A 23,540-nucleotide genomic window follows, 5' to 3' on the forward strand; every position below is an offset into this window, starting at 1 on the left:
AATCCAGGCAGTACAATTAAAAAGATTTATGAAAATGCAAGGGGAGAATCCTCTCCCCCCAGAAATGTCCTAGATTATCTTCTGGATGGCATAGATAACAGACTGTTAGAGATTCACACATGTAGCTGAGAATCCATTTCCCAAATAAAAATTCTTAGGTTGCATTTATAGGAAGAGATTTCAGGTTGGTGTTTTACCCTCTCTCTAACTGGGTAGGCGTTTACCAAATTTGTATCTTCCTTCTTCTTGCACCCATTTCTCACACAATCATTGATCCTCTAGTTACTTAGGGAATAATGTGACCCTCTTGTTGACTATTAATTTTCCTCACCTCTGTAACCCTAATGAGATTAGATTGTCACCTTCAGTTGTGGCAATTGAAAAGAAAATGTTTTGGTTATCATACACAGGACTATCACCATTGCTAGTAGCAACTGTTCTCCAAATACTATCTGTGGAGTATGTCTGCTGTAATGACACAAATTTAAGTATTTGATTTTCAACAACATTGCAGAGGTCTTGATCATATCCAGTTCTAAACATTGTTGCTTACAGTAGATAGGAATAGACTGGTTTTGCCATATTGCCAAACAATTTTGATCAAACCAGTTCTGTTTTAGTCATGCTTCTCAGTCATAGGTATCAAGCATGAGCCAAAAGTAAGTGGATGCATTTTATTATGAGTATTTCCCCATAATTTGAAAAGAATCCACATGGGTTAGGCAGAAGTGTCAGCTGAGAGAAAGTGGTGGAAAAATGAGGGAGAGAGGCAAATGAGGCAATTAGTCTGCAGGTATAAAGAGTTGCATTGCTTCATTTCGGAGCTATATGTAGAAGGAACCTCATTGTGCAGATAGGAATAATAGCTAGAAAATAATTATCAATTATGTGCCCCTAAAATGAAAAAGAGAAAAGAGCTTAGAATTACATTCACTTTAAGGTGCGCATCATAGCTGGGAACTTTCTTATATACTCCTCTTCCATGTTCTCAGACTTAAATGTTACTGTGTCCCAACTTCATTTAAAAGAGCAATAGGACATCAAGATACAGAGAATACTATGGAAAATTGAATTATATCTTGCTATATAAAATATAATAGAACAATACCTCTCCCTAGCTTTTCTCAACTATTTTTTTGCTGAGAGCATTGCTCTTGTAACTAACATGGAGGTAATAGGGCATGCAGTAAATTCAAAATTATTATCTATGTAACATTTCTATATCTTTTATTAACATGAAGTGATATTTCAGAGCTTAATTCAGATAGCCAGTACAGTAAGACTCCAAAAACATTTCTTATTATTGCTTCTTTTAATTTATGCATGGGAGGCAAATATTGTCTTTTCTCATTTAACTTCTTGTGGGAAGTTAAGGATCTACAGAATATGTTAAAAAGGTTCTACATTCAGTTTGACTAAATGAAAAGGTTTATGTTGGGGTGTTTACCTAGTTTCTCCCTTGCCATTATCTGTTTCTCTTCTTTTAAGATAAATATTCTATCATTTCATTGCAGAATGCAAAATACAGGTACAATTCCCCTCTTTTTTTTTTCAATAGGGCACAAGTAATAAATTAAACTAAAACTCTTTCAATAGAGAATCTTAGTAGTATAAGTCTATGCAGTATGTACTGAAAAGTGAAATACAGCAGACGGAAAAGAGAATGAGTTCCTGCTTTAAAACTTGTAGAGACTAAATGCAACAGCAGAATTGAGCTTTGAACCGTAAGTACCATAAGCAAAGTTACTGTATTAAAAACTCCACCTAATCAAGTCTAGAAAATACTAGTGAGCATTACTTGCTCCATAGTGAAGATTAAAACTGACATCCCATTATGAATCAAGAAACAAATATACTACAAGCAAAAAACCAAAAACTGTGAAGTGCACAGGTTTCATCTTGACTATGGGTAGAGGATATTGGAAGAAAAAGAGAAACCTTGAAAGAAGGTTTAAAGAAATCTTGGAAGAAAAATCAGAAAGGAAGTTAAAAACTGGGACTATTCAAGAATGTTTCTGCTTTTCTCTTTCCACTAACCTAGAAAACAGGGAAGAAATGCCTGGTATAGAATGGAAAACAAATCTTAAAAGGAGCTATTATTTTACCAAAGAATCCTTAGAAAATCTTTACAATCCTTACAAAAACTCCTGTTTGTCCTTATCAAACCAACAATTCCAGAGTTTCTTTTGCTATACCTAATTTTAATGCCTTAGATAAAGATGTTAAAGAGTATGTAAAAAGTTAGGTACAATGTTCTTAGGAGATCAAATCCAATTTTTGGATAATCATATCATCAAAGACATATAGTATTATGTAATCAGTTGTGTGAAATGAGATGTATCTTAAACACTACCTTCTAAAACTCAGGTTTGCCTTATAGATTACCAGATTACTTTTACTATGATTATTTAAGAAAGGCCAATGACATCCTTATTGTCAAACTTCCATACCTTAAGTTCTCTCAAATAGCTTGCTTTCTTCATCTAACAGGCAGATCAGCCATGAAGCTTATTTTTACTATTCAGAGCCTAGACTCTTTATCTGGGTTTTCATTATCTCAGCAGACTTACCTCTCACTATGAGCTGCTTCAGATTTTCTGCTGGACAAATTAACTGTGATACTGCATTAGTTTCCTCCTGTCTTGTGCATTGGTTATACATATTGATAAAACAACAATTATATACTGTATATAGGGGCTTTTTTCAACTAGGGAGCTTGTAGTATACATAAGTAGCATGGAAGTTTCATGAAACAGAAGATTTTACTGATTATAATACAGTTGTTTTTCTTGTGTGATCATACTTTCACTAATTGGCTTTTTTACTGAAAATTCAGAGGCTGCGTTCTTACAACTTACAAACCACTAGTATAGAAGTTCATAATAATTATTGTGAGATTTCTTCTTAAAATCCATAGTTGCAGCATTATTGTCAGATGTGGACAAGTTTTGCCAAGAATTTGAGCTTTAATCAGCATTTTTTGTGGGTGGATGTTAAAAACAAAAGAATTTTGTGGGCGTAAACAGAAAAATCACATTTTTCTCTGAACAGCTGTATAATAGCCACTTTTAAAAGCTAAATAGTAAACACAGAAGGAAAGGGTTTCATACCATAGAATGTAAGGCAAAATATTCCTGGCTTCCATATTGTGGGAGTTATTATAAAGCACAAAATGCTAAGTAAAAATTGTCTGCATGCTTGGACAGCTGACATTTCAAGAAATGAGTTGGAAATCAGAGTCCTTTTCACAGCCATGCCATTCGCCAACCACTTACGGCTTTGGAAGTAATTGAGAAGTGAGGTGTATACATAAATGCTTTATGATCTACAGCTTGTCATACTTACATTTTGTAGAGGGTTGGGTTTTTTTAATAAAGCTTTTGTATCATATGTATGTGTAAAAATCAGATCTGGTTTTAAACCCAGAAATCATATTGACCTTAAAGTTAATATATCATTCCTATGTATATGTAATGTATAACCATAAGACAGAGTTGGTAGATAAAGGCAATATCTTTTATTGACCCATTATTATCACTGAAAAACATTGACAAGAGTTTGAACACGTAAGTTTTCTTTATATCTGAAACAGAAAAAAACATATTTCAAGGGCAAAGAACAGCTGAGAAAAATTGATCAGAGTATCAGAAATATCACATCTTTGAGAAGAAAGATAACCGGTAGATACAGTTAGAGGAAATATTAGTGAAGAGTGGGAGAAAAGAAATGAGAGATTCTAGTATGTGTTTTGAGCAAAATAGTTGCAAATCCTGATTCAGTAATCTAACATGGATGTGTATCCATCAAGGACATTTTTCCATGGAAATAGTTTGTAATTTTGCAAGAGTTGCCAAAAATCTATGCAAGGAATGGACTCTAAAAAAAAAAAAAAGACATAAACTGATGAAGGTGGTTTTCCTTCTGAAACTCCCCTGCCCAGTTTAAAAAAACCCCCACCCATTGCTAACTGTATCTCTCTTTTTCACATCTAAAGCTTTCCCAGGCAAAAGTAGCTGTTGTAGGTTTTGTTTTCTATTTTCTGCAACAAGAACATTAAATAACAAAAAAATGCAATCTAATAATCTTATAAACTACAAATTAAAAGTTAAAAAGAAAAATATTGAAGGATGTCATATTGTCCTATTGACAGAAAACAGGAAAAAATTGCTGCTTCTTGGTCCCGCTTTTTTGTCAATGATTTTTTGACTGCCTGGCCGCTTCTTACCTCATACAGGTTTCTTGCTGTAATGAACAATTTGACCTCTGACTTAGGCTTGTCATCAGAACTTTGTAGTTGCTATATTACTGTCTTCTGTTCTCAGTGACTTTGGGGGCAGACTTCTTTTACCATCTCACAAGTATTGTCCACAGCACGCTGAATGTCCTCAAGAAATACAAACCAATTTAGGAATTTAAATATCTTCTGATTCTTGTTTTTGCTTAGTATAGTTATTTTTTAACTTTCTCACTAACTGACATTGTGATATTTGGCTGTAAAGGCATTTGATAAAGGCCTTTTCCCTTGTGAAACAAAAAGCCAATGAGCAAAAATTACAGGGAAGACATCACATATGGTGTGAAAATAGGAAACGTGGGTTTCATTTTGTTCCTTCTTCTGCATGGTTCATTACAGGGACTTGATTTAATTCACATGGGTGAATAGGTATTGCACAATCATTGTTTTTAGTCTGCTATAAGAGATTAACAACCACTGCATGTGAGACTGTAAGTATGTAATTGGCACTACGTCTGCCAGTAGTGAGATGCTTGCAGCAAATGTAAAGGACTTACTTTCAAGTATCTGTTCCAATTAATTTTCACTTATCATGGATGGATCGGTTTCAACATGAAAGATTGAAGCAGTCAAGTCAGTCCATAGCTAAGCGCAAGAACAGGATTCAGATCTGCTCTGAGTCAAGCAGGGAGGAAAATGAACCAAGGTTGCAAACAGAGAACGTATGTCTGCTGCTTGATGACTATGGGATTTACCCGAGAAATGTAAACCCCAAGTTCAGTTCCTGGCTGTTTTATTTCAGACTTTTCTTCCACAGTTCAAGTGAGAATGTGATTACTGGCCCCAAATCAGGGGCTGGGTATTTGTTTGCTTAACCCGACAAATTTTTTTTAGGAAAATTGGAGCCTCAGCTTGGCCTATGTGACAAAGCTTTTTAGGTGTGAAGGAGGAAGCATCTACCCAATTCCAAAATATAATCCCACTGGAAAAATAGGGTAACAGCTAAGCAGCGTTTTAAAGATGGAAGCGGATGCCTAACAAAGTGGATTGATCTCCAAGTGATTTTGAGGATCATATTCTGTTCAGAGAAAGTGCTTTCCTGTTGAGTCATTTTTAGCTGTATTCAAAGCTTTGACAGGCTGAAAGCAAACAACCTGTGGTTCTTGCTGGCTATCCTGAGTGTATGTAAAATCAGAGTGCTGATGGGTAGAAGGAGAAAAAGGGAAGAAAACTAGGATAGAGTGCAAAACCCCTCACAAAGTCTACAACTTGGGAAGCTTAGCAGACTTTGTATTTTAGGATTGGAGGGAGATTCCTATTAGAAATAGGTACTAAATTTCTCTACTTTTTTTCACAGTAGGGACCCATGGAATTTCTTTAGAATTCTGCTCCTGAAATGAATAAGAAATAAAATTAGGTCAATATTCTAGAAAGTTGGGAATTCTGTACAAATATTGGTTACAGAATTCTTTCTCTTATTTCTTCTTTTGAGTGTCCAAGTGAAGATTTAAAGATCTGATTTTTCTGAATTAAAGAGAATGTTATTCTTAAAATGGCTGGTTTGATTCCTATGGGTAGCTTACAAAGTAAGGTGTATAAGCAAGAATATCAGAATCCAGTACTAACTTACTAAAAAGTGAAAATATATGGGAGCATATTCATTTTCATTCTTTTCTTTAGGTCTAATATTTATGGATTTCAGTATCTGGCCATAAAACATATCTGAGACTTAATGATATTCTGCAATGATACAAAATGAATTATTATTTACTAAACATACCTGTGTAGATGGCATGAATTATCTGTCAGCCTGATCACATTGTATTAGTATTGAAAAATTGCATTTATTTGTTTATTTATTTTCTATTTTCAGGTAGAGATTGAAAAGCTGGACTATCATTACTATCTGCCTTTGTTTTTTGATGGGCTTTGTGAAATGACATTTCCATATGAGTTTTTTGCTCGTCAAGGAATCCATGACATGCTGGAACATGGTGGAAACAAGATTCTTCCTGTCATTCCTCAGCTCATTATCCCAATAAAAAGTAGGTGAACATGTGGGGGGAAAAAAAAGAAAAAAAACTAAAATTGCGTTTATATAGTGTAGATTTTTGACAAGTTGCTAATTAAGCAATAAAACATGACAGGCTATACGTTTCATGGAGATTATTGCAAACATGAGTAAATTGTAAGGTATAAGGCCAGAAGGCTTATGCATTCAATCCCCTGGTATGTGCAGTAATCCAGAAGAATAGTACTCCAGTCCGGTTAGTGTTTTTCATATTACAATGTAGCTCTTGGTCTTTGGAAATGTGAATTGACATTTTCTTACCTGATTTTGTCTATTTATTATGTAAATCCATTACTCTATAAACCAGTTCATCTAAAATGACAGGAGAAATCAACAGATGAAACTTATGGAATTATGTTTTTTTTAGTCCTATTGTTTATTCTACAGTCGTCCAGTATTTATTCACTAGATATCTTTTCTATCATCATTCTCATTACTATGCATATACATATATCTATCTAAATTGATAGTTCTTCCTGACTAATGTTTTATGTAAAATTCTGGGATTTAAAAATATTGATTTTGAAGTTTTTGTATATTCAAACATAGTTTTTTGCAGAAAAACTATGTGAAAAGTAATAAATTATTTGCATACAAGTGTAATACCACTAAAACTAAAACTTCTTTTCTTGAAACACCTAGTCTTTCAGATATACTGTTTTGCCCTTTCCTGTTTCTTTAGATCAGTACCTTGAGGAGATATTATTCTGAACCATCATCCTTCTTTAGTCAGGTATTATGATTCTTAAGTCTGCATGCTACACCTATACTAATAGATGCTCATATTTCTTAAACTTGAGTTCTGTTTTACCATTGATCAGTAATGGTATCATTGCTGTCCTTTGTCCTATTTTCCTGAGATGATTCAGCAGCCATGATAAGACAGAACAAAACAGAGTCGTCATATTTGTGATACAGAATGGAGTCAGATACAGTTTTGCAAAAGGGGGAACGGAATGTAGTTTGGAGCCTGATTATATTGAAATAATAGTGTTGGAAGGGTCAGAATTGTGGGGTTTTTTCATTCAACTTATTGTCCATTTAAGAAGATTAATTATAGAAGTCATTATCTCTATCTTACTGTAGATTTTGAAAATGTTAGAAGGAATATATAATATTCAGAATGGTTACTCTGTAAGTGACACTTGTGAAAGGTTAGGAAAACAATGTTACAGTTCTTTTCTCTCTAAAAGGGAAACACATCAAGAGGAGGAATCATGTAATTTCTTTAAATCCATATTTCCAACACCACCCAAATATATTTATAGTAGTATCATTTTTTTTGAAAGCTGAAATCATTTCTGCAGAAAAGACTGCAAGTTTATGACAGCAGCTACTCAGTTAGGATTTAAAAGTCTTGCTGAGACCAGAATCTAGCTTAGAAATAATTACCTGGAAGCTTTAGCTGTTACACAGCTTTTAGCGTTAGAGAGACACTACTAGGTAAGGATATTTATATGGGTTTGATACATAGTCTGTTAAATCAAGTCGTAATTTATGATGCTGGAACACATTCAAGAATCTGCTAGCTAAATGTAGTTGTTGGTTCTGCTTTATTTTATTGTACAGTGCTTATTTTTTTATTTTAAAAACCCTTCTGTATCAGCTTTAATATGTGAAGAGTTTAAGTATTATCAATGATAAATGCCTCTTCCTAATTAAAGCCATATTAATATTTTAAAAAGACACCACCATCTCAAGGAATCTGAAAGTGTGTACTTCTTCTAAGAGTTTTAAAATTTCTATGACTGTGTAGTATATAGCAGTGTAGTCAGAGCTATACATTTCTGTGACTCAGATGCATCCACAATAAACTCAGCTGCGTTTTACACATATTACTGTCTCTAAAGTGTCCCACTGGGTGAGTTATATGTGATTAACCAGTCTTCTTCTAGACCACTACCATATTTCTACTGTGAAAGAGTGAATCAATTGATTGTTAGGCAAGGTAATATATATGACGGAGTGGAAAGGGATAAAAGAAAGACAGAAAAATAACTCTACAGATAGAATGCTTTTAAAAGCAGTTTTTTCTCCTGCAGGTTCATTAAAGGAAAATATTAGTAAAGAGCTCCTCTCTAAAAACATTTTAAATTAAATATTAGAATTCTGTATTATACTTGAATAATTTAAGGACAAATCTATCCTCCACCCAACCTTGCTTAAAATTCACACTTTTTGAACACTATATCATTAAATATGAAAATTACATTATTTAATGAATCTGTGTAATGAGACTGTAAGCCCAAATCCTTTCAGCAAATTTTCTTCTGGTTATGCAAACAGGCAATGACTAACAAAAGGTAGACAATTTAAATTAACAGGTCCAGTTTCTTTCTTAAAATACCTGAAATATGATTAAAATAATACGGAGGAATTATACTTAATTGAAAAATAATTGCTTATTTTTGTTTGTCACATTGAAAGGGACTCTTTTTTTTGGAAATTCAGAGGAAGAAAAAAATCTCAGGTTGGAGGCATTGATTTTTCAAAGAGAAAAATGTTCAAAATATATTTTGACTTCTCAAAATAAAAATTCAAAGTGTATTGTACATTGCAGTGGCAAAACATAATAAAATAGTTTATAAATGTAGTCACTGCATGGCATAAAAAACAGGAAAAACAATTTACCTGTATATGTCAAACTTGTAAGGAATCCAATGAAAAATAAAAAAATGCAAAATCAGAAAATGTGAATATTTTGAGGTTTTAAGACTTTTTACTCCCTTTCACAGAAAGTGTAGGCAAACCCATTGTCTGAGTTACTTGAACTAGAGCAAAGATTCATAAATTGAGATATATGGCCAATAACAAAATACTCTGTAGAGGTATTATGAAAGTTCTTATGCACAACACACAGCAGAATATCGTCTTTGCCAGAAATATGCATATCGTTATTTTCACATTGCAGACAGATAAAGAGGTAGAAGAAAGCTAATTTTGCCCCACGTCTCTGTCCTGCATTGGTGGCAGAGAGCAGAACAGAACCCAGGCACACAACCCTGGGGCGGCAAGCAAAGCTGCCTGTAGGTCACGTGAGAGTTCCTTCATTTTGGGGGAGCAAGGGCCCCACCATGTCTTTCAGTAATGCACCGGTGTATATTAAAACTCACTTGTGGCTTACCATTACCTATAGCCAGTCAAGAACAGCCAGGAAAATGGGTGTGAGCATGAGATGCCTATTGTACCATGTGCTTTTCAGTGGAAAAGTCCTGTTCTAAACTCTGTGTTGTCATGGGAAGGTAAAATCCCTTTTGATACTCATATTTTGGGCAAAATATTTCTTTTAATATTACATTTGCCATAACAAATGTCAGATCAGAAAAGCCATAAGTCTTTTTGCTTGCTTTTATTAGGCTTCTTCAACTCTGAGATTCCTGACCGCAGAGTTCCCCAGATTCAACATGAGACACACACATGAGACATAGGCACTGAAAGGGCAGGATGTTTCTACACCTTTGCCTGATATTTCTATAAGTAACATCAGGGACATCCAACACAGTGTGTGGAAGTACCTCCTCTCCTTTCAAAGGACATCCAACACAGTGTGTGGAAGTACCTCCTCTCCTTTCGAAGGCAGCGAGCATGCTACCATTTACATTTTCTTTGCTGGCAACGTAGCTGTAGGAGTTTCCAACCCCTTCACACAAAAAGCGACCAATCCTTCCAGCTCCCACACTCCAGTTCATTGCAACTGACTTTTGCTAATGCAACTGTTTGTGGAGCAACTCCGTGAATCTCACATCTAGATGTATTAAAAAAAACCCAACACCCCCCCCCCCCCCCAAAAAAAAACCCCAAACTAAAATTAAACCAAAATATTTTCAGAGTGGTGTTGCTTTGAAACTCAGATCATTTCAACAGTCTAGTTTATAGCTGCACTGTCACAAATGAAGGAATAGTACACAATAGCACAGAAGTTGGAGTGAGTAGAGATGATCAGTAGGGACATCTTGATATAGCTTTGCTAATGAAGAAAATAATGTGAAATTAAACACTTAAGCATCTTGGATCACCCACTTGCCAGAATCTTTTCTTTTCTGTGCTGTGGATCCTAAAATGGACGCATAGGCAATCTGAACTTAGGTCTAGAAGCCAATAAAGCTCATGTCTTTGCACTTAAATTGTAACTTAGATGGAAGTACTATTTCTACACAGTTGCAGTCAGCAGACCAGCACTTCTGATTGAGTCCAAAAAGAATAAACTCCACCCTAAGGAACACTGAAGTTTTCCTTTTTGACACTTTTTCCACGCTGTTAAAAAGCCCGTCTGTGACACAGTAGATCAAGGATACCTTAAACTTTGTTGAAAATGGGCAACTGAGGGACCTTATCTAATACCTTTAAGAAGTCTAAGAAAGCTGCATTATCAGACTTTTCTTGTCCATGTTCTTCTTCTTCAAGGACCTACAGTACATTTAGAACACTATATTAATTTCTGCAGCACATATGTCAATATTACCGGTCTTTGGTTCCCCAGATCTTCGCTGAAAACTTTTTTTTAAAAAATGGTATCACATTTCATTGATAACAAAGCTGTTTTCATTGAAAGGGTGGGTACTCAGTGCAGTTTAGTACCCTGAGGCAGCACAGGGGAAGGAATATACATCTAGGAATGGATGGAAACTCTGTAAACTGGCATAGTCACCGAGAAGGTTTTTGGGACTCTATTCTCAGTGTATTCTTTATACTACTTAATTAAACAGGGCCTGCAAATGTTAATAGGAATCAAGTTGTATAGGTGCTGATCTGGTAAAGCGCTACAAGCACAACTAAAGCTGAAAAAAAAGCCACTGACATTCTCTTCTGTATTCTGCTAGATTATGTTTCTTGCAAGTATCAATGATTCACTTATGGATCTTAGACTTTTCTGCACCTCAGGCTTTGGCATTACGGGACAAAGTCTTTGGTGACAAAATTGGCCTAAGGTTTTCATTCCTTGCCCCCTATTCCTCCTTCCCATCACCTCACTGCAACACATTACTCCTTCAGTTATACATCTATATTGTAAATTCGATCAGGATCTTACCCGACTTTAAAAAAAGTACAGAAGACAAGGTTCTTATTCTGGGTTTTATTCACTCTTGATTGAAACACTGTTTTGTAACAGCTTTCATTACTGTTCTGTAAAATTAGCATAATACTTCTACTGTATCAGTTCAAGTAGTTAAGTATTATGCATTTAGAAAGTTTTGGACACAATTCTCTGTAAGAGATGTACGTATCACTTTAATCAATTGCATTTTGAGAACACTTCATGTTAGCAGTTCTTTAAACCTGACTCTGTGAATTTAAGAAAAGAAGCCCTTGATCAACACGATTAAGTAGATCACAAGAATCGAAGCATCTTTATCCTGAGTGCTTGTTGTCCTGCAGGAGACCTGCTCTATGTGTCTTGCTCTGCTTCAGGCAAAGAATTTTCTAAAAGAGGTGCCTCATTTACCGGTTCAGGGGGAGAGATGAATGCAAACTAAACTGGTTTTAATCTTTGGTTGTGAGACCTAAATAGAAAATGGAAACTGTCAGTGCATTTCTAAACATAGATTCACAGGCGTATTTTAAAAAGGGGTTGAATATAATTAAAGGCCAGTGCTAATTAAAGAGAATTAAATTATCAACATAACTTTAAATATAATTACCAAAGTCTAAACTTTAATATTTAGAGAAGAGATAGAAGTTTGGGGAATCTGATTTGATTCTGTAAAGTTGAGGCTGTCAATGTGCTACCTGGGGAAGAGCGTTCTGATTCGATCTCTTCTGTGAAAATACATTGTGTCATGGAAAAGATCCACTGTATACTGGGAGAAATGCTGTCATGTTTCCTGGCTTGTAAAGTGTATCAATCCCAAAGATGAGAACTGTGGCTCCTATTATGGGCAACATTTGAGACTGAGATAGGATTTTCCAAACTGCCACATAAAATATAAAAATAAAAAATATCAACTTACATAGCTTCTAGATCTTTTTCTTTGAGGTATGAGAAGTGTTACTCAAGGAAAAGACTTGAATGTTTTAAAATAATAATTTCTATTGCTTTATATGTAAGCTACTTCTATCTAAATGGACGAGCAAACAAATGGCATATATCTTAAGAAAAGTCTCTGCTCTTAAAGGAAATTAACAAAAGAAAATTCTAAATTTACATCAATTGCCAATAAAAATTAATGAAAAAAATGCACTGAAGCTGTCAATGAATTGGTATTGTATATCAGCTTATTGCTAGCAAGCTTTAATAAACAGCACTGTGAAAAACCTCCATCCCAAAACAATTCAGTTTCAAATATTCTTTCAAATTTCATGATTATCTATTACTGTGGCTTCGAATGGTAGAAGTACAGAGCTGACTCAGATACTGAACTTTTATACTAGATATTTAACCTACTAACAATTTAAAATTCTCCTTTATTTAAGAAAATTATGATGAACTTCAGAAAATACTTGTTTGGAAAAACTGTAGCAGTACAAAATAAAATATGTTTGAAGTAAATACTTCATTATACACTTGCATGGAGCAATATTTTAAGCTGGATGGTCTCCTGGAAAAGTGTGTATCCTAATCAGAAGCAAAATTATCAAGCTTATATACCATTAAATGAGAAAACATTGGAACTACCAAGCAACAGAGTAAACTTGCTGGGTTGTTTTTTTTCAAAGTTGCTGTTTAAGAAAATTGCACAATGCATAGCATGTAGACTAGATAACCAAAAGGGAAATATATACCATTGAGGGAGACAAGTCCTTTAGAAACCCTTTAGTGAGCAGAAGGGTATCTTTAACTGAGAAGAAAACAGTCATTCACTTTGCTGTAATTGTGAAGATCCACGTCTTACAGCAAACTTCTAGGTAAAGAGGCAACAGCCTAGCATGCTTTCAGATTGGAATACTTTGGATATTATTCATGTTTCCTTTTTTAGGGATATGTAGCTGTACTGTATTAAGAGTGTGAAATGGTCTGCTTTATTCCTGTGTAAGGATACTAGTACTTTCTTCCATTTCTGTTAACCTCTGGATATCACTGACATTTTTCAAAATGTTGAAATGTACTTATTTCATCTACTGTGTTAAAATTTTCTTCCTTTGATTCATGTGGGAGAATGGTCTGTAGTGATGGTAGTGCACAGAAAATAATTACCAGATTTTAAAAAGATAAACATGCTTGAAACTGATGTATCCTTGGGGCAGGGACTGTCTCTAATTAAATGTTTATACCGTGCCCGATATAATCAAGCCAGGAGCTGGTTGACTGCTATGCATGCCACAGTCCAAATATTTAATAATAATAATAATAACAACAGTTCTGCAGTCAATTTGATCTTACTTTTGATATTTACAAGTGTTTTCCTAACACTCACTGCAGATTTCTGCAATTCGAAGGGCTTCAGGTTCAAATTCTGCAGTCTGCTTGATTCTACCATATCCATCACTTCAGCACTCAAAATCTTGATCCAAATTCTGTCTTTTGTTTTGTGTGTCAAATGGAGGATGAGATGCCCCATGTTTTGAGGGAGGTGGGACAAGTATCCAGCTGATATTCTAGCACACAGATGAAACTGAAGTGCCAGTGATATGTTTAAAGTTTCAGCAAGCACCCCTACAGCACAACTCGGATGTAAGAAAATTTGCCTGACAGGTTCTGTGATGAGCTGTTCTTTGAAAACATTCTATTGGATTCAGTGTGTGTTCAGTTTGCTACACTGATTGGAATGCCTTCTCAGTCGTGAGGCATAATTCATACTCTTGACTTTATTAAGGAATTAATCTTTACCAGGACAGTCTTGGCTTCCATTCAAACCAGGGTTGTCTTTGCACAAGACAGAACTCTAAAACAGGAAACTGAAAACCTTTGGGAGCCACCATCTGCAGAAAAAAGTTCCTCCTAAGGGTGGTTGGACAGCCATTTCCACTTTACATGACACCGTCTGCATGCCTAAAAACAAGGTCTCTCATCCTCTAGGACAGCTTCTATAGTCAGGAAGAACCATTCCTGGAAGTGGGTACAATTTGTTGGTTAAGGATTAAGAAGTTGTGATTTCTATCATTGATTAATTTTTATGTCCCTTAAGTTAATTATTAGGGTTTGTATAAATAATTAATTTTATTCATTATATTCATGTTTGTATGAATTCATTCATACGAATGGACACAAATATTCATTCATGTTTGTATGAATAACTAATAATTATTGTACTGAAAATCACAAGTGTTAATGATAATTTCCGTATTAGTTTGGTTAGCTACTGTTTCTGTGTATAGCAATTTAGTCATGAATAAACCTGTATGTTGGAACGCCAGAGCTTCCTCTTCCAGTCAATCCTTTAAGACAATGAATATTGCCTGTTCCTCTGTAAAAGAATATTTTCCTGCCTGGGATTTGGACCTAATCTTTAAAATTGTATCTGGGGGTCTCTCTTTGCTAAAGCAGCCTTGGAACATCTACCCAAGAAAGCATAATTTGGAATAGCCAACCTCTTAACCGCAACTTAGTGAGAGCATGCTGCACTGATGGACTTTCTGTCCACACATTAATATGCTCAGAGACAATGTGAAATTAGGTGTAGCCTGATGATTGCAATACGGCCTGGCAAATAAGAAGTATGCAATTCAGTCTGTGTTTTTCATTTAACAGCACTTCTTTAACTTGGAATCACCCTATGATGCACTACAGTAGCTTTATACCTTGGGCTCTCTAACTCTTGTTTAATAGTAGTTTTAGTATGCTGTTCATAAGCCTGCAAAGAGGCAAGAAGGGAGTTTACTTACTAGTCGATTTTCAAGAGTTGTCTCTACACATTCACACAGCCAATCTGCCTTGCCCTTGCTGTGGAGCTCTAGCTCTGATTTTTAACACTCCGCAGGCATGCAATAAGAAGCAGCAGCGGATGGGGCACAGTGCATTTGCTTAAAGAGATGGAAAAACTGACACTGCTCCTGTGTGAGAATACTACTTCATTCCCTATGAAATGGCATTCCTGTGCTCTGACAAAACTTAGTGCCAGAAATACTGAACCCTATTACTTCAGTGTGAAGAGGCAGTTCTTGAAGAAGTCGTTACTAACTCCAAATTTCAGTGTTCTTTACTATAATTTTTTCCAAGTGCTTATAATTACATTATGTTATGTTGAATCACATATTTATATACTTCTGTGGCTATAAAACATGTAGCATTGAATATGAGCTTATCTTTTATAGTTTTTGCTTTCCTAGTGCAATGATGTAAATGTCTATGTAAGTGGGCAGAACACTGGAGAATTAGACCAATATATAATACCGTACCAAATTTGACAACTGCTTCCAGCTGCACAAATTCAGAGGAGGTTTTATAACTAGAGGGATTTTGCAAGGAAAAAAAATATATTTCAAGCATGACTCATTTTTAATTACAAAAGAGAATGCGAAATACTTGCTTTTAGTAAAATTAAAAGAAGAGAGAAACAAAAGGTATTTATGAAATGTGTTAGTATCATAAGCTTAGAAGCATGACACTGAAAGCTAAGAGAAAAATCTAAGTAGGCGAGACAAAATCTTTTCTTTTTCCTAGAATGTTTGTCTTTTAAAAAAGCCTACAAGGTTTTTTTGTGGGGTTTTTTTTCCCTATAAACATTTGCTTCATTGTACTGATTCTTAGAATAGTAGGAATTGTTAGTTGAATGAATAAAATGATCGTGAAATAAATGAGTGCAAACATACAAACACTAATTGTTGCACTAGAATGTATCTGTTGTCAACCTTTGCAGGTTGTCTTGCAGTTGTACAGTTCCATTGGCCCCAAATGGTACTTACTGAACATTTATTTTTTATTTGTTTTGACCACACCAGTATTATACAGGCAGCATGAGGGAATAATGAGCTGCATTCTTTGGGTTACTGAAGAGTCAGCACAAATTGGGGGAACAAATAACAATCAGACAAGGCAGTGTTTTATAACATCAGGACTGCAATCCATCTTTGGGATCTTTCAAAGCTGGGCTAATAAAGGCCCACTTACAATCCCCAGCAGAGTACAGTTTAATTAAATTTGTCCATTAGAGGACTCCTCCCCCTCTCTCTACATTTTAGAAATTAATTCTGCTTTCTGCCTGTCGTTCTTTCTGCATCACAGATGCACTGAGCCTTCGTAACCGGCAGGTCATCTGCATCACGCTGAAAGTCCTCCAGCACCTGGTGGTGTCAGCTGACATGGTGGGGGAGGCCTTGGTGCCCTATTATCGGCAAATCCTCCCAGTCCTAAACATCTTTAAGAATATGAACGGTGAGTTATCCTACCAGACACTGGGTCTTTCAACTCCTAAGGTAAAAAGGGGCTTGAGCCAGGGTTAATTAACAATGTAGTTAAGATTTATTACTGTATATAAACTCAAATCCATTTGGAGCTCTAAATAATGTAACACACACCCCCTCTTACTATTCCCTAAGGATGCACTGAAATTAACAATTTCATTTATTACTCCTTGCACGTACAGTTTATTTAACGCAGTACAGAAGCACTGAAGCAGTTCTATAATCTTCCAATAATTAAATTGTAAAGTTTTGTAACAGTCTTTTGAATACATTAATAAATTGCAAAGGTTTTTTTCCTCCCTCCAACACATTAGTTCAGTCCAACCTTTTTATTCTATTCTGTGCTCTTCACAAGTAATTCACTGCTACCAGCGGGCTCAGGAAAGAATAAAAATAAAAGTAGCAATCAAACTAATTAATTTGAGGGTCAAGAGAACTCCTTGTTGTTGAAGAATTTCAACTTGCATAACATCTAGCAAAACAGTGAAGTTGAATTTATTCCTGCTCACTTAGCAGGTTTTATTATAGGGAAATTTAGAACTAATTTGTATCTACAGTTGAGTATGTTGTTTTCTTTGTAGTGCAAACCTCTATTGCCAGTTTCAGCCTTTAATAACTGGTGCTGTGCGTACTGTGAGTACTGTGTACTGTGAATGCATTTACATCACAGTCATCAGCTGAAATCAACATGATGTATCTTGTGTTTGCCAAACTAAAATATTTTTCGGTAGTAAATCTTTCTGTACTTATCTGTTCAATTATCTACCAAGTTACTGACTTTAAAGTTTCTGTTATTGACATGCAGCCATAGAGATCAAAAGAAGTTAATTCCTCACAATCTTGCAAAAGAGGTTTTTCATGAAATTCATGGCATTTAAATAGTTATGTACAGGACTGCTTCCTATTGTACTTTCTGTTTGCATTACTACAGAATGTGTTGTATTATACTCACTCTTTAGTGAGTATAAGATTCCCTTCAGAATGAATAATGCCTGTCCGAGACAGACTTGGACAGCCAAATGAGATTTAGATTTTAGATCCCTTTAAATACATGTCTGTGACTCTGTTTCACTTAGTGAGAAACTTGCAGTAACATAGGGGATTCCACTAACGCAACATGGTTCAGATGACAACTGTGGCTTTCTAGAAGTTGTGGGATGAAAGGTTATGAATAAAATCCATAGGCTGAACTTCAGTAATTTCAGTAGGGCTCCTTATGAATTAGAAGATTCCCCCTCAACGGATCCAATTTCAGTTTCTGGCACAAAACAAAACTGTAAAAAGAAGGACTCTCATTGATTAATGAATATACAATACATGCTTTTTTCCAAATTTCAGCCTGAAGTAGCCCATAATTCTGTTGACTAGGCTTTTCTGCAGTGATTTCAGATGAATAATAGAGAAAGCTCATCTGTAACCAGGTACATAGCTTAACAAGGGACTAAAAACATTTTAAATATATAATAAGTTTTGATTGTATTGTGAGCAAAATAAAACACATTTTCAACATATTTTCATGACATCTGTGCTATGTGAATTTGTGCCTATAACAAACTACACTAAATCTTGATATTCGGCATTATAGAACTAAAAAAAAAAAAAAAAAAAAAAAAAGAAATGAAAGGTAATAGTTCAAAATTAATACATTTTATTAAAGCATCACTTTTTTAGAAATAAAGATTTTGAAAGTTCAGTATTACCAGCAGTGAAATGGATACTATTTGCAAGGCTTAACATATGAAACTATTCAACTTACTCAGTACTTGCATGTGGGTGATAGGGAAAGATTCTTCCTGTGTCTCCCCCTTCCTCAAAAAGCTTATATTTCTTTCCTGCTTCACTGGTGGTTGACAGAAAATATACGCTCCCTTCCTTCTCCTTTGTATCTCCCATATGCTTAATAGGCAACTGAGGTGCAGGTCTTTGCTCCCAGTTATAAGGAAGCTGTAGAGACTGATCCACACTATTATCTCCACTGCTTGTTCATATGGGTGAAAGATGGGGTGAGTGGAGTGTACGATCTTCTTGCTTCTTTTATGTATAGCTTGAGAAAGGAGGAACTGTGGTACATCTTCCAGGAGCTGTGGGAATTGCAGTCTATTAAGTCTGATACTGTGGAATTTTGTCCAGAATTAAGGTATATCTGGAAGGAGCCATGTTTTAGTCCTTGCCACCTCACTAAATCAGTGTCTATCTGCTGAAAGGAACTCTTTCCCAGATTCGGCATCTGTGATTACCACTCTCACGCTGAACAAGCTTATTGTTAAAAGAACATTTAAAAACCCAGTATTAATAAGACATTAAGGTCAACTTACCTTAAAGTCCAGTTACCTGGTGACCAGTTCAGAACAAACCAACCAAAGTGATTCTTCATGCAGTGTGTGTGATGTGAAGGTCTGGAACGCCTAACCCCAAATTCTTTGGATACCAAAAGTTTACGTGAGTTCACTGGAGGCCCCGAAATGTCATAAAAAAGAATCTATTGCTTGTTTAGTAAAACACATGTATCACCTCTGGCTCATGGCATTCCTAAACCACAACATGGCAGAAGCTGAGAAAGTAGTAGGTGAAGTACCATAAATTCTTGTCCTACATTCACATTGCCTAGTCATCTCCTTTTGAGAGACACACTTCTGGACTAGACAGGCATTTGCTATTATCTAAAACATTCATCCTTATGTGCTTCCTACACTGGTCCCTAGAAGCCTTGCAGAAAATACTCAATTCACATTGAGTTTAAAAATGTTCTGGAATATAAGTTCCTCAGAAACCTTATTCATACCACATACCCCTGATTTGTCTGAATCATGATTCACCTCACAATATTAGACAGGCTTATAAATAAAACAGTAAAAAAATTGCCTTGGTAAGATCTTAAGTTTAGGATATCAGAAACAGGTATTTAATAAAACAAATATAGAATGTAGTCTTAGCTTCAGCTTGTCACATGCTTATCTCTTGAGTTGTTCTTCAGCCAACAAAATTGGTAAATCATTATTCAGAGTTGCCAGCATTACCTGAGCTCAGAACATAACAATAGTTTGAGAAGCTCTCAGTTCTGTGCCACTTAAGTCTAAGCAATTATTTCCAAATTCCCCTCTGTTTCCCAATACTCAGGCTACAGTTTCACAGTCAGCAACAGTGTTGTTTAGTTGCCATTGTCTTCAAGGGACATTTTGTGATAAAAAAGGAGGTAGCCTTGATGGCTCTTCCTATAGGCAGCCATGTAGTGCAGATGACTGTGGCTCCCCACTGCAGATTTTTACTGGATTAGCCAGGGAGGCTCTGAACTATGTAAATTCCCTTTTCCGGGCTCTGATGTCTTTGGTGCTTAAAGACAATGTCTCCTTGCTCTTATTCAGCCTGCTGGCAAACTGTTCCTTAACCAGCCTCAAGTGTTCCTTTATGCAGAGTTATTAATGCATTCTTTTTCATTGTGTATGGAATCTTGAATATTCACATAAACACAGTTTCTCATGTGATCCTTTCCTTTTCCATTGTACTTGTGACATTTCCACTTTTTTCTACTTCCGTTACCCTCAAATCACCCTGTCATTATTTTGTAAAAATAGCCCTTTTTGTAAATTAGCAGGTTCTGATACTGATGTCTTTTCCTATCTTATGATGTCTCCCAAACATGTTTGTCTCTAAAAATGAGTGTCTTTGTAATGATTATGTTGATAACTGTATAATACCAGGAAAAATGGTAAAGGACTACTGACCTTTTGGAACAGAAGATAATCTAGGTATTTAATTTTGAGGTTTTAGCATCCCTTATAGAAACCTTTATTGAAAGATTTTTGGTCAGTACTTCACAAAGTGTCTGTTCGCTTCTTCTGCCTAATGCCTTTTAGTGAAGTACATTTTTCTTGTAGTTTCATATGTCAAAGAAATAATTTTGATTTTGTCTTCTAAATTCTCTGTAATTTTATGGCAGTCCGTGAGAACACACAGTATAAATGGAATTGCTGTTAACCACCAAATTAAGGTATGCCAAATATATTTTATTGTTAGAGTTTGCAGGCCACAAAATAGACATAGTTCAGGTAAGTGATTGGCAGGCATATATTCTGTAATTTGGATCTCTGGAATTACAGAAATGGAGAAGAACATCTATGGGTTGGATATGGGCAAATTCTGCCCTTTTCTATCCATTTGTATTTCTTAGGTACATGTGACTTTACTATCAGTAATTTTTGTAAATTAAAAAAAGAGAGAGAGTATTGATGACAAATAAAAAAAAGTTTTAATTGTTGAAAACATCTAAAACATGCTCACCTATCTGAGTCATAAGATACAGGTAAAAATAAATCAATACAACCTAAGTTACAAATGCCAGGGGAAAGATCCAAGCCTCCTAAGATAGTCTGTCTGAAAGCCAGAGGAGAGAACCCAAGGAATTTCTGAAGAGCCTCAGTAGTGAGCAAGGGCCTTTTTGGTGCACAAAGCATATTTGGTGTGTCTGAATTTCTTCCCTGTCTGGAGCTTAAGGCCCTGACTTGCAGTAGACAATTTCTTTCCACTTGGGTTCCCGAGTGCTCTGTTGCACACCATTAAGACAGAAAAGAGCAAAGTTCTGTTGTGGGTGATGCTACCACTAGTGTCTTTTTATTGGTGGAGGCAGCCAGAGCATCCTCTCCCAACTGGCCATGGTGTGCTCTGAAAAAGGGTTGAAGCTCTCTGTTGAAACTGTTAGCCAGAGTCATAAAGCTGGCAGGAAAGCAAGAGAAGGAAACCTGAATTCATCCTGGCAATTGGGGAATACTCCTGAGATGTAGGAGATCTTTGTCTAATCTCTGCAGACTGAGAGGGGACTGGCAGTCTTTAAGCAAGCTCCCCAACATATGGACTATTATGCAAATGTGCTACTATATAATATATAAACCAAAAAGTCATGATAATGCTTATTAAGTCTATTATGAACCCTGTAATGCCACTGTAGTTTTCATTTAAATATGTTAATGTACTCTTATGATACTTATTTCAATCTTGTGAAGAGGTAGAGAAAAATATGTATAGACTCCAATGGAAATATTCTTTTTTTGCATCACAAAACCTTTTCTTTTTGGGTGTCTTACTTTCTAAGCTGCCTTTTATAAAGCTGTGAGTTATATCTGAGCTAAATACAATTTAAGAACAGATAGAATAAGTTTGTTCTTTTATGAAAGCAGGCAGAAGACAAAAAGGGAAAAAAAAAAGAAGTCTTCAGAGCCTGCAATATGCTATTAGGATGTATGTGTACCAGAATACTGTCTGAACCAGAAACCTGTTTATTAAAAAGATTAGACAGATATGAACAGCGAATTTCTGTTGTTTAATTTACCTGACTGGTAAATGAAAATTTCATTGATTTAGTTTAGCAACTATTTTATGCTGTCAAATCTAAGCAGTCTTAACAGCAGTACTACATCAATTCATGTACACAAGAATATTTTCATGTCATCAATTTATGTTATTCAGTAGTGATCAAGAGCAGCTTAGCAGATAAAATAATGTAGAATAGATGAAAACAAAATATTATTAGGATTTACGTGCCTCAGACAGAGAAGTATAGGGTGGCACTGCACTGTGGAAAGTACCTCTCCAGCATGGTAATCTCATCTGTGATTGTTTCAGTCACCGTAAGGCAAATAGTGGTAGCAGGGCAGACTGAAGCCTAAGTGTCTTTTGGTTGCAATAAAAATGCTTTGACACTATCAGTAACTTAAAGCTAACACAAACTTCTGACAGTCTCTACCTATCTAGCCAGTCCTTTGAAATAAATTTGTAGAGATATGACTGAGAATACCTAATGCAGCTGAATTGTAGCATTCAACGAAGTGTGAAGCCACAAAGCAGAATTATACTGCATGCTTTACAGCACCTGAACTTCACTTGGGAAAAAACATTCTCTTGTCTGAAAGGTACTTCACATACTTTGGAGAACTCTATTTTACAAAATACAATAGTGCTACATAGACTCTAAAGGAAGGAGCAGAACGTAAGTGTTTAATTGCAGAAACAAGAGACTGCCTACAGGTAAAAGTGTTTCCTGTATTGGAGCTGGAGTATTTTCAGAACTGCTTGTGTATTCCAGAAGCAGCAATGCTCCTCAGAGTGGTTCATGGTTATTAGTAAGAAGCAGCAATTATCCTTTAGTGTGATTGAATATGCGCTAAAGAAAATCTCTTGCCCAGAACATTTCAACTGTTTGCTTCTTCTGCTGGGAAATCCAAAAGTGCTTTCAAAAAGGATGCCAATCCTGTTCTAAAATACTTCACAGTTTGCCAACTCTGTGTTCACAAATCATGTTTCAGATTTTTTAAAAAATGGATGGCTTGAACATCAACTTTTACAAAGTAATGTTCTCTTCATTTCTCCTCTGAACATTGAGATTTCAAATTATTCTCAGGCAACTTTTCTCAGGGTTCCCCTACTATTAAGAAGATTGGATGCTTTATCTTTTCTTTTTCTTTTTTTTTTTAAACAGAATATGGAGATTCCCACAAAATTAATTGATTCATGGTTAAGATTTGAATAAAAAACACCTAATGCCATAACGTTATTGATAAAATAAGGCATGTTAGTATACTAGTCATATCAGAGCAGTAGTACAAGCTGTGTACTAAATCCAGTTTTCAAATTGTTCTTATGCTTCATTCTGATAGTTATTCTTCATATTCCTATGCATGTTTTGCAAGCTTTTTCATTACTTCCAAGCTTTCTTTGAATTCCATTTGCTGAAATCATTTATGATTTCTGAAATGTAAAAACTAAGATTCTGACATGGCTTTAAGGCTACACACTTCAAAGGAATAAGACCACCATGACAACACAGAACTGAGTGAACAAATTAGTTTTGATACATTTTCTGATTTTTTTGATATACACCTTCAGCACAAGAGGACTCAGGATGTTCTGATTCCTCACCATTTAATAAAAAATATTGTGGTTTTCTCAAAAAAGAGTCTCTTGTCC

The 23,540-nt window shown here is 35.4% G+C and overlaps 1 protein-coding gene across 1 annotated transcript in view; it reads left to right on the forward strand.

The window, feature by feature from the left end:
- The window catches only part of PACRG (parkin coregulated), a 256,602-nt gene that overhangs the window by 135,796 nt on the left and 97,266 nt on the right, over positions 1-23,540 (forward strand). Inside the window, exons 4-5 of the mRNA XM_049801673.1 lie at positions 6,108-6,279; positions 16,405-16,554. Coding sequence (XP_049657630.1) covers positions 6,108-6,279; positions 16,405-16,554 — 322 coding nt within the window. The remainder of the gene's footprint in view (positions 1-6,107; positions 6,280-16,404; positions 16,555-23,540) is intronic.

This window comes from Accipiter gentilis, chromosome 5 (genome assembly GCF_929443795.1).
Source record: "Accipiter gentilis chromosome 5, bAccGen1.1, whole genome shotgun sequence".
Lineage (NCBI taxonomy): Eukaryota > Metazoa > Chordata > Aves > Accipitriformes > Accipitridae > Astur > Astur gentilis.